Source organism: Silene latifolia, chromosome 9 (genome assembly GCF_048544455.1).
Source record: "Silene latifolia isolate original U9 population chromosome 9, ASM4854445v1, whole genome shotgun sequence".
NCBI lineage: Eukaryota > Viridiplantae > Streptophyta > Magnoliopsida > Caryophyllales > Caryophyllaceae > Silene > Silene latifolia.
Window position 1 is genome coordinate 224,635,958 of NC_133534.1, and position 13,354 is coordinate 224,649,311.

At 36.4% G+C, this 13,354-nt stretch overlaps 2 protein-coding genes across 2 annotated transcripts; one reads left to right on the plus strand and one right to left on the minus strand.

Annotated features, from left to right (window-relative positions):
• Window positions 1–386: 386 nt before the first annotated feature.
• Window positions 387–4,496, plus strand: LOC141600471 (S-formylglutathione hydrolase). The gene is made up of 7 exons (XM_074420707.1): window positions 387–620; window positions 1,554–1,671; window positions 2,245–2,292; window positions 2,472–2,668; window positions 3,002–3,100; window positions 3,214–3,279; window positions 4,051–4,496. The coding sequence occupies exons 1-7, from the start codon at window positions 465–467 to the stop codon at window positions 4,228–4,230; spliced, it is 864 nt and encodes a 287-aa protein (XP_074276808.1). The 5' UTR covers window positions 387–464; the 3' UTR covers window positions 4,231–4,496.
• A 5,147-nt stretch (window positions 4,497–9,643) lies between these two features.
• Window positions 9,644–12,559, minus strand: LOC141598528 (uncharacterized). Its single transcript, XM_074418202.1, has 6 exons — window positions 12,464–12,559; window positions 12,248–12,339; window positions 11,786–11,845; window positions 10,825–11,173; window positions 10,538–10,724; window positions 9,644–10,184 (listed from the first exon to the last, which is right to left on the minus strand). The coding sequence occupies exons 1-6, from the start codon at window positions 12,485–12,487 to the stop codon at window positions 10,087–10,089; spliced, it is 810 nt and encodes a 269-aa protein (XP_074274303.1). The 5' UTR covers window positions 12,488–12,559; the 3' UTR covers window positions 9,644–10,086.
• Between the last annotated feature and the right edge of the window lie 795 nt (window positions 12,560–13,354).

A 13,354-nucleotide genomic window follows, 5' to 3' on the forward strand; every position in this document is an offset into this window, starting at 1 on the left:
GTGAAATAATCAATATTAATGCGGCAATAGTGAAAGTAACAATAATTACGGCGGGAGTAGTGAAATTATTAATATTAATGCGGCAGTAGTGACAGTAACAATAATTACGGCGGGAGTAGTAAAAGTAACAATGATTACGGGCAAGTAGTGAAATGTTATTACTATTGTTTCGTTAATAAGAGTAAAATATTAATAAGGGGAGTAGTAAATTTGTCATATTAATGATAAATTTATGGGTTATGAAACTTTAAATAATTTTATTTAATGAAAAAAGAAATTTAATGGTAAATAGAGAAAAACGAAATTTAATGATAAGTAGAGGCAGCCCGGGCGAAGCCGGGCACCAATACTAGTACTATACATAATAAAGCCGAGTCCTCTAGAAGTGAGGGTTCACTGTGCTCAATCATCATCAATCAGTTAGAGAGAGAGAGAAAGTGAAAGAGAGAAAGAGAAAGAGAGAAATGGAGAAGAAAGTAGAGGAAATAAGCAGCACGAAGATGCATGGAGGTTACAACAAGAGATACAAACACTTTAGTCCTACTCTTGGTTGTTCCATGACTTTCCATATTTACTTCCCTCCTCAACCCTCTTCTTCTTCTTCTCCGAACAAATTCCCAGTAATCAATCATTTCTCTTTCTTTCGAATTTTATCGTTTTTGTATTCATTATTTTGTGTTAAGGGTTTTGGTTACTATGCTACTAGTATTTCTCTATTGTTAGGTTTTTGATTTGTTCATCATCTGGGTCTCAAGTTTCAATCTTTAATTGTTTGGTCATGCAAATTTTCGATTTTGAGAATGCCCATGTTTATATAATGTGAGTGATCTCAGGGAATTGTATTGTTTTTGCTATTGTGCATCTATCTCATGTTTGTAGAATTTTGGTTCTATAGTAATTTAGGTTTGTTTCGTTTGTTGACAATTCTTACGGAAATTAAAACATTAATTTTTTAAAATGACACTTGATATATCCGCTGCTGGAAATGTTGGTGAATCAATCAAAAGAATACTATTTTCTGAGAGGACCCAAACAAAAATGGATTAATTTATGTTCATACTTTAGCGTGAACAGATGGTCTGGGTATTATGCTTTCAAGTTTCAACATTTATAGATGTCGTGTTTGATTGTTTTCTTTGAGGAAATCAGATCTGCCTTTTATGTGAGATTCTTGAGAATCGTATACAGAACTCCCACTACTTAGCTTACCAAAGCTGAAGCAGCAAGAGAATGTGGGAATTGGAGCGAATCTCCTATTCTTCTTGTCAAGCTTTGTACTTAGCATTGCCTATTGACATATTGTTAATGTTCTATTTGACCTCAAAGTAATCTCAATTATCTTGTATGTCAACATGGAAATCCAAATGCTATATGGGAGCCTGAGTTACCAGATTCACTCTGTCCTCGCAAATTGCGAATTTTTATCTAGTGTTTGCTTAAAAACCAATAATAAACACTCTATAAGAGCGTATCAGGTGTCGGATGAAGCTTATTCATACCAAAGTGGGTAGGTAACCTTGATTTTGGAGCTCTGACCATATCTTGCTTTGCAGGTACTTTACTGGTTGTCTGGCCTCACCTGTACAGATGAAAATTTCATAACCAAGTCTGGAGCTCAACGTGCTGCTTCCAAGGAAGGGATTGCTCTCATCGCCCCTGATACATCTCCAAGTATGTTATGTGCTTGGTGGCATTCGTTATATTCCTTCTTCTATTGTGTGGGAAGGAGAATAGAAAAATCTTTAAAGTAATTGATACTCGTCATTACTAACTTATTTTGTGGAAGTTAATCGTTCGGATGTGCCTAACTTAAGAGAGTTGCGACAAGTTTTCCTACACATTTTAAAATGCACGAGGTGCACTGAAGTGATGACTGATGACAGATCATCGCGTGCGAGGTTAAGGCCCATTGTTTCTCCAGATAAATGTGTATTTTAAAATAATATATTGTGCAACAATATCCCTTTTTCGGATATAGAAATAGGTTAACAATCTTAACATGTGAAAAAAATCAAAATGTAGGCTTAATATGGCAAAAGCAAGGACATAATAGATGAACCAAAAGACAAAATATTGAAATTGCATAGTATTGCGCCTATTAGATGTGCCTTATTCATAAGATGCATCCGAGCCGCCCCGAAGAGTTTTAATTCGGGCCTCAACGAGCCTTTTGCTTAACAGTATTCTTGTAAATATTGAATTCCAACTTTCTAGTGATCACATCTTTCTGTGTGTGTATTCTAGGAGGGCTGAATGTTGAAGGAGAATCAGACAGCTGGGACTTTGGTGTAGGTATGAAGTGTAACTGTTGTTATGATGTAATTGCTTTCTTCCACAAGTATGATACACATTGCCAGATTACAGTGATTCTGAAAGTGTATACATCCAATAGATTACGACATGCACAAAATTCAAGGATCTTTTCAGGGTATCAGCTCGTTTTTGCCTCCTTTTCTTTTTCTTTGCAATAGGTGCGGGGTTTTATCTGAATGCATCCCAAGAAAAGTGGAAGAACTGGCGGATGTATGACTATGTTGTTAAGGAGCTGCCTGAACTTCTGAAAGAGAACTTTCCACAACTTGACACATCATGTGCATCAATATCTGGTCATTCAATGGGAGGGCATGGCGCTTTGACGATTTACCTTAAGAACCTTGACAAATATAAGGTACCTCCACCTTATTCCTGGAAAAATATACATTGCTAACATTCACAAGTTCTATTCATGTTTATGCCTCATCAAGCATGGTCTGAATGTTGTTAATGATTACTGATTTTGCATTTCTGAGGAAGTCAGGACAGCAGAGCTACTAAGAAAATGAATGATGTAGATGTCAATATAATACTGAAGAGTGTCATGTGACTCATGTCTTAGATTTGAAGAACATCTGATGATTTTTAATTGGATTGATTTTCCAAGTCTTCTTTTAGAGTCATTTTATGATGACGCAATGATATTGGTCATTCAGCAATATGATACAAGTTCGTTCCTTGTTGGCAGTCTGTATCAGCTTTTGCTCCAATCGTAAATCCAACAAACTGTCCGTGGGGACAGAAAGCTTTTACAAATTATCTGGGGGAAAATAAGGCTGATTGGGAGGTATTGTCATCTTTTTCTAGCTTAAATGATTGCATGCGCGTCAGTTATTTCTTTCTTAACAATTTGATATCCTCAAGGCTATGTTTAAATTTGAGACCTCTATGCGTCTACAGGAATATGATGCTACCAGCTTGATTTCAAAGTTCCATGACCTTTCTGCAACCATTCTGATTGATCAGGTACATTTATCATTCTTTTTCATGTCATGTCTTCGATGGTGAACTGCGAATTGAAAATTACGCTAAAAGCAAACTATTTTATTGAAGAGGAGAAAAATCATTTATAGCTGATAGTTATAATCTTTAAACTTTAATCGTTTGGTTCCCAGCCACTGGCACTGATAAGAAGGGGAGAAAAATCATTTAGCTGACAGTTATAATGTTTAAACTTTAATCGTTTGATTCCCAGTCACTGGCACTGATAGGATGGTGATTTATCTCGCTTTTAAGGCCTTGGATTGTTAAAAAGATGAAAAATATGGCCATTATTCACAGGGTATTGCTATGGATCACTAGAAGAGTATCCTTTGTTCCTGGGGATTCCGAGATGGGAAATTATTTACGTAGTGGTTTTCAGTTTACGTTATTTAGGCTAGGAGATGCAGGAAACAAATATTGGGTGTGTTCGGTCAACAATGTCATAATTTACTGAAATACCCGAGTAATTTCTACTTCGCATGATTTCGGATGTTTTGTGACCTTAGTGTCCTAGGCTCCTTCCTAGACTTGCGGGATGCCAGTTTCCTGCTTATGAAATCAAATACTTTTCATTGCTTACCACATTCAACTAAAATAGAACATTCTAGTGGGCATTGCTTTATGTCAGTTTATGCCTTCTCTTGAAGATGTTTCCAGTCGGAATTTAAATTGCTGGGTTCAACTCAGCAAGGTATTATGATTCACAGATACTAATGCTCTCGTAATGGCATCTTTGTTTAACCATGTCCACAGGGAGGGGATGACAAATTCTTACATGATCAACTAATGCCAAACAAATTTGCGGAGGCTTGTAAGGAAGTGAATGCACCTCTGTTGTTGCGCCTACAACCTGGTTATGACCACTCCTACTTTTTCATTGCTACTTTCATCGACGATCACATCAGCCACCATGCTCAAGCATTGAAATTATAACTCCAGTCAAGAATGTAGTTACTTCCTGCATGTCATATGTTCATGTAGTTAAAGTTATCCACGGTACTCGAACAGTAATGTGTGCCCTGCTTTTGTTGCCTTTTCGGATTGAAATGAATGGACATGGAATGTGATGACAGAGTACCAATGCCAATAAGAGTTGTCTACTTTTCTGGATATGTCGGTAACCCCGTTAGTTGACATGTGTATAAACCACTACTACTTTGAGTTCAATCGAGCTTTTTGCCCAGAGATGGGATTGAGGCGAATTCCATGTGGTTGGATTTGGGGCGATTTCTCATTGATTACGTTTCTCCCATTTATTAATTTTGCGCAGGAAAAAGGTTATCCCCGGCCTAGTCAATACGAGTAACTAGCCCATATGATTTTGTTTTACTAGATATTTCATATTAGGACCTTAAAAATAGAATCCGTTTTTAAAATTAGTCTACGTGGACATCATTTTGACAAAACGACAAATACTTTATTTTTGAGTATTATTTTAAAAATGGATACTTGAAAATACAATAGTATTAAAATAAATTAAGGTGTGAGTAATTTAGTCAATTTACCATTCCTTCCTATTCGACTAATTTTAACTTGGCTGTAAATGAATTAAATAAAGTTATTTTTACTTGTGACGAAAAGAAACCACAAATAAGTGGATATTCAAATTGTCGAATACATGTGTTCAAGTCTAGTCACATGATATCCTCGGGACTTGTTTGATAAGAAAAGAGGAGCAAAGGAGAGGGGATGAGGGATGGATAGGGAGGGAAAGGAGGGAGAAGGGAAATAAGGGTAGAGTATTCCCTTTAAATATTTTGGAGAAATTTTAATTTGCTTTCAAGGAGCTAAACGGAGCAACCGGGGAATCCAAATTCTTTTCCCTTCATATCCCCCGCCTCCATTTTGGTATCTAAACAAAGAGATTCGATTCCCTTCGTTTTTCTTCATATTTACCTATCTAAATGAAGCCTTAATATACCGGTTTTCTATCCATTGTGATTGGATCCTAATTCACCGTTAAGTTTTTAAATATATTGATGTATTCTATATCAATGATTGATTAACTTTTGGAAGGAGAAGTAGCTAAAAATCTTTTTTTTGAAAAAAGTTCGTTGTATTTGTATATAAGTTTTTTTTTATAACTACTCATAATAAAAAAAAAACATAAATTACTCATGGACTTTTTATCATAAAATTTCCTAATACTATCCTTTCCAATACAATTTTCTCTCTTTTCCTCCCAAACTCTAATCAAATAATTCTAGCATTCCCCAACTATGAATCTTAATACTCGTATTCAACAAATAATCCCTCCTACTACTAAGAGAGTGAAATTCTCTTAGTATTTTCCCGCCCAAGTGTTTTCCCACCAGATAGTCTTTTGCCCTCCGCCTTGAGATCGTAAGATAAACCGTCTTATACTAGCTTTTATATTATTTTATTCATACCTTCGACCCGTCCTGACCTTGACCCGCCTTTGACCACCCGTTTACCACCGTTGACCACCCTAAAATGGGGTTTGACCGAATTAAAAAAAGGTTTTTTTGGGCTTTGTGTGTCTCGATCGGTTAGGGCTGAGGTTTTGGGGCTGTTGCGGGGTGGCTTGGGTCTGGTATGGGGCATATCTTGGTCGAGGGAAGAGAGGGGAGTAGAGAGGTGGTTATGGGCGGCCGTGAAGGTGGCTGTAGGTGGCGGGAAAGGGGAGAGAAAAAAGGATGTCGAGTGATGTCAGGTTTAAGTTGTGTCGAGGTGGTGTTTGTCGTTGTTGCTATTGCTTGTTGGCTGTTGTGCCCGGGTGTGAGCAAGAGAGGGGTTAGGTCTGGTGGTGGTGAGGGAGTCGACCACCGTGGTGGTGGTGGCCGTGTATGGTTGTTGTTGTCGTGTTGGTTGGTGTTATTGTTGATGGTGCGGTTGTTGCTTGGTGTGAGTTTAGGTGGCTGACCAGGGCAGGCCGGACCCATCGTTGTTGAGTGGTGGCCCACGGTGGGGATTTGTGGTGGTGGTGGTCGAGTGTGAGTCGAGTTTTGGGTAATTGTATAAGATGGGTTTTATTTATTTAATTAGTCGTATACGTATTTGTAGAATGTATTAGTATATCTATACGTATTGGTATAAATATATTAGTATATTATACGTATTGGTATACATATTGGATTAGTATATTTATACGTATTGGTATGATTAGATGAGTATATTTATACGTATTTGTATTATTATCGTATTTTAGGAAATGAGTTTTGTGAGACGGTTTTACGAGACGGACCTAGCTTGTGTGACGGTTTGCTTATGCGGGTTTGATGTGAGGTAGGTTAATCCTACTCGGTTTCAATAATGTGGTGTTGTTTATGTTGTAATTAGTCTCACATAAATTAGGGCATTTGCATTATAACATGTTTAGTGGTAATCACATCATTAAGAGGATGATTATGACATGTTGGTTATGTTTCATGCATTAGTTAACATCATATATGTTGGAGTTGTTGTTGTTGTTGTTGTTGTTGTTGTTGTCGTCGTCGTCGTCGTTGTAGTTGTCGTTGTTGTTTTGGATACGTAAGACGGTTGGAAGACGGTTGGAAGACCGTCTTACGCTTAAGTCGCCAATTGGAGCTTCCCACCCCGAGAGGGAAGTGCACATTAATGGCTTGAGTTTGGAGGGACGCGTGTGGTTGAGACACGACGTCTGGTAGGGGATCCGGTTGCCTTCCGTACCCGCTACGTATGGGCGTGTCCCGGTACCTGTTTGTGGTTATCGGTATGTCTGGGCGTGTCCTGGTACCAGTGAAGTTGACGGTATGTCTGGGCGTGTCCCGGTACCAGTGAGGTTGTGGGTATGTCTGGGCGTGTCCCGGTTGTTGGATATCATGTTATTCATATCATAGTCATGTTGTATGTTCACACACTCGAGTCGGGTCACACTTTATTTATTTAGTGAAACTGACGTTTGTTGTGTCTGTGCATTGTCGCCTATCTCTTTTGGGGTGGCCCGTGTCGATACATATGATATCCTTTGGTCATATGGGGAGCAGGTTATGATCAGATTGTTTGGATAGTACGCGGGAGACGGGACGAGCTTGATGATATCACGAGACGAGTCTAGTTGGCTAGAAGAGTATAGATATCATGAGTTGTATTTTAGCTATTCATTTGTTTACATTTATGTAATTCATTAAACATTTATATTAATAAACTGTTCTTTGATTGAAGTTTTGAAACACTACATCAGGAAACCAAGATGGTAATGCTCCAATTATCTTGGCCGGATAATCGGGGTGTTACACTTTTTGAACATAAGCCTAATTCAGTTTTCTCCTGGCAATGGCGTAAACTCATGAGTATTCAGAACATGTTTGGAAAGGGGTTGAGACGCCAGGTAGATAATGGTAGCAATATCAAATTTTGGACTGATAATTGGTTTTTTTCTTATCCTCTTACTAGAAACTAGTATAGATCCCGCGCGAATGCGCGATTTTTTAGATAGGAATATTAAAGAATATAACAATTATACAAATGATATTTAACTCAATTTTAAATTTAATTGTAAAATTTATTATTATTAATGTTTTGTATTACTACACACACTCCGTTTATAGGGCTTTTAAGCCTTGCAATCGGTGGAAAATGGGAAGTTCAGTATAATCCAGTTGTAGATATAATATAATGAAAGCCCAATTACAGATATGATATGATAAAAGCCCAATTACAGATACGATATAATGAAAGCCCAATTACAGCCAAATTCATTTAGGCGGGAAAATTTTGAAGATCTCTTATTCTTTTAGTATAAGGGGGATATAGATGGTCATAGTAACCTTGATTTAAATCTTTTGGTTAGAAATTTTCATAACACCTGATAAACAATGGGTTGTAAGTAAGTTATCAGATATAGTAAATAATGTTATTGTTAACCAGATAGCTAATATTCCATTGCCGCATAATGATATTTCAGATACACTTCTTTGGAGGTTGTCTGTGGATGAAAATTTCTCGACCAATACAGCGACATGATTAGCACAAGGCTTTTCCGATATAAATATTGACAAATGTGAATTTTACTGGATTTGGAAACTAAATGTTCCTCCAAAATTGAAATTTTTTTCTTTGGAAAACTTGTGTAGATGGTCTCCATACGAAAAGTAGGCTTCTAAGAAATCATATAATTGTCCACCTCAAATGTATTTTGTGCAATCATCCAATTGAAGATAAAGATCATTTTTTTTCAAGTGTTCCTTGATTGCATCAGTCATCCAAGACATGAATATCATTAGCTTTAACAATTTTTTGGCAATATACGATAATATTGCAAGTCAAAGCTTTATAGAGAAACTTAATCATCTTAAAATTGTAATTCCAAAAGCCGACTTCATTAAGATTGTATTTATTTGGTGGAATGCATGGTCCCATAGAAATGACATTATTTTTAATGACGTTCATTTTAATATCAACAAAATTATCCTTTTATGTAATAATAGAATCAAAATTTGGAATGAGACTAAACATAAATATCTTAACAATCTTGAAAAAGACGTGTCAGTTAGAAATACTATTAGTAAGGAAGAGATTTGGTGGGGGGAAACCTAAAAATAGGTTTCTAAAGTTAAATTTTGACGGATCAAAAATAGATGGTAATAAAGCTGCCCTACAATATGCTATAAGAGATCATAATGGTTAAGTTGTTCTGTTATGAGCAAAAAAGTGCGGATTTAATATTATTCTTGTTAGCAGCTAAAAGAAGGCATGTTAGCAGCTAAATACTTAGGAATCTCGAAGTTAATTGTAGAAGGTGATAATTGATGTGTTATTAACTCAGTCCGTAGTACTTGAGAAATTTCTAGTATTATCAGAAAGTAAAATTAGATCTTCAGTTCTTTGATGAAGTGATAATTAATCATTATTTTCGTGAAACCAACAAAGTTGCCGACTTTATAGCTTCTATTGGACATTCGTGTCCAACTCTTTCGAGGTGATTTGAAAGCCGGTGGCTTCAACTTACTTCTATCATAGGATTAACTAGTTTTATTACCTTATCAAAAAAAAAAAAAAAAAAAAAAAAAATTGGTTTTGGCATTGAAACAATGTTGCCAACTGTTTTCCTACCTTTTCACAACATTCTTCTTTCACAAGTACTCCGTATAATTTTTTTCCATAGTGGGTTAAACGGGAAGGGAGGATAGAGGGCTAAAAGAGAATATCGGTAGCATGCTTTGATTACTGTTATTGTTTTCATAGTGAGTCTTTCATCTCCTTCAAACCCGTCTACCTTCATCGTCGTCCAAAAAAAAAAAAAAAAAAAATCTACCTTCAATTGATCGCGCCAGAAACCCAACATTCACCACCAAGGCACCACTCACCTCCATCCTCCAATTCTAGCCATCCTAACACACTCATTAAATTGAGTATGATTGGATTTGAGTAAAACATAGTCTTCATAACATTTTCATAAAATAGTTAAATAACAATATCCTAGTGAGAGACCGAGGAGACCAGCGAGACAACATTACAACATTATAGTGCAGCTCAATAGACAACATTACAAGTCTTACAACTCGACGCAAAATATAATACTCTCTGTTCCGGTCATTTGTTGTCCTTTTTCATAGTAGGGTGTCTCAGTCAATTATTGTTCTTTCTATTTTAAAAATGAACTTGATGAGCAATTTGATTATTCACACTCAATTCGTTCGACTTGTCATTTAGTAATTGACTCCCTCCTCTTCCCTTGGTCTTTGTGCCAAAACCAAAGGACAATAATTGACCGAGATGGATGAAGTATAAGTATGCTTGGAAGTTAGCGAAATGAGTATTTTTCCCATAGCAATAATCAAATACGGAGTACTATACTTGTACTTCCTATGTGAAATCATATGCACTAGCACAAGAGCATACAATATCAGGGTACTCGCATTCCCAGCACTCGAAACCTGGAGGGTGTCTTATGACCGAATTACCTGTGAAATAAAAAGCACAAGTGCAACAACAAAACCAAATTAGCACTTGAAACCTGGAGGGCGTCTTCCGACTGAATTACCCAAGTGCAACAACAAAACCAAATTAGCGGGCAAAGTGCCCACAACAATTACGATAAGTTACATGAATGATTAAGTAACTAGTTTGTCAAGAAAATAGGGGAAAAAAAAAACAGACCCATAAGCATGTCCCTTCGAGGGGGATTGGTCATGACTCGATGGAAATTATTTGTATGGTCAAAATATAAAACGACAAAAAAAAAAAAAAAAAAAAAAAAAAAAAAAAAAAAAAAAGGTGTGTGGGGGGGGGGGGGGGAGAGCTTTCACCAACATACCAAATTCCTTAGAATCCAGGATGCAACAGCAGCTAACACCTGTATCCTCTAAGGGCACCGCGGCAAAAAAGAGTTCCTCAGGTCCCGGTTCTCGTCCAGATTCGGAGACTTTGAGGCGAGCATAGAAGTTCAAATGTACGAAATCTTCAAGGTCCAATATTTCACATTCCCTCGTATACTCATAACCCTATTAGCACCATATTGATGAGGAAAAAAATGAACTCATGAGAAATGAAAAGAGTATCGAGGAGTACAAGATGGAGAAATGAGAGGGTTACGGAGAAAACCTCACTACAGTTCCTAGTCTTGTTGACATGTTCCAAAGCGTACTCAGCATATCTCTTGTTCCGCTGTGCCGTAGACTCTATCTTCCTCTCACCCACACGAGGACGAGGTGGTTGAATTCCTTGTACCACAAGATAAAAGTACCATGTACAATAGTTGGCCGGATGTATGATCACTTTCGCCTCATCTTCAGTTCCTAACGTGGAGTTGACCCACTCAGCATAATTTTCCGGGTCTAAGATATCAGCATTGGTTTCATTGGTTTTAGATTTTGACAGGAACCATTCAGCATAGTCTTTCAGCTCAAAGACGTCAGCGGCAACAGATTTTAGGTTCTCTAAATCTTCAGGACTGAAATTTGGGGAATACAAGCGAAACTTAAAACTTCCAGCCACATATGAAAAATATGATTGTTCCGCTAACAAGCAAACAATGATGTTGCAAGGGGACAATTATACAAAAGGATAACAGAGATTATATAAATAAACCATATAAAAGTGTGGGCATAGCTCTTCTAACTAACAATCGTGGGTTTTCTAACTAATAATCAATGAAATTCCATTAAGCAAATACAGTAGGTCTCCCTTGTGACGGGTCGGATCTTTCGACGGGTATTTTGTGAGTGGAGATGGGTAGAGGGGACAAGGTGGGCACCCACCCCATGTGCTCCTTCTCTCACCCTTATGGGTTTTTTGTGAGACAATATGGTACCCGTCACAAGTTTGTGACGGATACCCTCCGTGACTCCGTCATAAGGGAGAATTTGTGAAGCAAATAATTGCACCATAACATGCAACTTGGTGGTGTGCTTGACAAATACTACAGTAATAAACAAGGGCTCTTTGAAAAGTTGTACAAAACACACAGTTTTAGTGACAATATGAAAATATGTTGAAGTATTCAGACATTTGACCAAACATTCAACAAACTAAAAAAAAAAAAAAAAAACAATAACAAACTCACGTTTTAAAATCAATAAGACGACGAAATCGTCGTCGCTTCCGCGGGGGAGAACCAGTGGAGCTGCAAAGTAAGAAAGACGCAAAGTAAAGAACATAGTTGAATGATGATTCAATGTATTATTATTAAGAGGAGTAATAAATCAGTTGATTCACTAGCAATTTCTGTTATTACAAACTAAATTCATTTACCAATAAGTTGAATAATGAACAAAATAACACCGGATTTTGTACAAATTGAATGTTACAAACTAAGGGTATACAAACAAGGGTAAATATTGATGGCAGAGCCTGAACGCATCATTAGAAACAACCCAGAATCCCATTTATTTTCATAGGAACAACAACAATACACGATGAGACAAAAACAACAATTTAATTTAATTTAGTTTCAATAAAGGAGTAAACAATTCAATCCCAACGATAACAAGAACAAACGCCATAAAAATAAGGGAGACAAGATTACTCTGAGCAATTAGTAGAGTTATCTGAATCCTCGCTGCTATCAACTCCAATCGGTATCGGTTTCTCGAGACATTCCCAAAGAGTGTCCTTCAACTGAATTATTTATTGTCATTACTGAGTATTTAATAATATAATATAATATAATATAAATGACTAAGGAGGAATGAAATCGAAATCCAATTATTTACAAAATTAAGGTAACAAAAAAAACACATACCTGCAGTTTACATACGTACTCCATATTGGGGACGAAGGTAAAGGTTGTGGAAGCAAGCGAGAAAGAGAGGAGAGAGACATGCCAGTTTACAATTCTTTTATACCCTACGGTCCTACACCCAGGTGGGCCATGTCTAGGTATTTCATACTTTCTTTATTAAAAAAAATAAAATAAAAAACTCCAACATAGTTAAGAGTTAAGACCCGTGCAAAATTGCACGGGAATATATAAATACTAGTGTTGGTGTTCGGCTTCGCTCGGGCTACCTCTACCTACCATAAATTTTTTTTCCATTAAATAAAATTACTTAAAGTTGTTTAACCATAAATTTATCATTAATATATTTTTCTATGACATATCTAAAAGTACGATGAAATAAATTTTGAGACAAATTAACTACTCCCGCTATTAATATTTTACTCTTATTAATGAAACAATAGTAATAATATTTCAATAATAACATTTCACTACTTACCCGTAATCATTGTTACTTTCACTACTCCTGCCATAACTATTGTTACTGTCACTACTGCCGCATTAATACGATAATTTCACTACTCCCGCCGTAACTATTGTTACTTTCACTATTGTATAATTTCACTACTCCCGCCGTAACTATTGTTACTTTCACTATTGTCGCATTAATATTAGTTATTTTACTACTCATGTTGTTGTTTCTACCACTTTCACTAATCTCGCTGATAATATTGTTACTTTTACTATTCAAATGAGTGATTACTATCATATTAGTGACGAAGTTACTTTTACCACTTAGCCATGCAATTTTAAGAGGATTATATATTTATATAAATATATTACATATATGCGTTAAATTAAATTCGAAAGAATTATGAAATATTATATATTATGGAATCTAACTTGAATTATTTA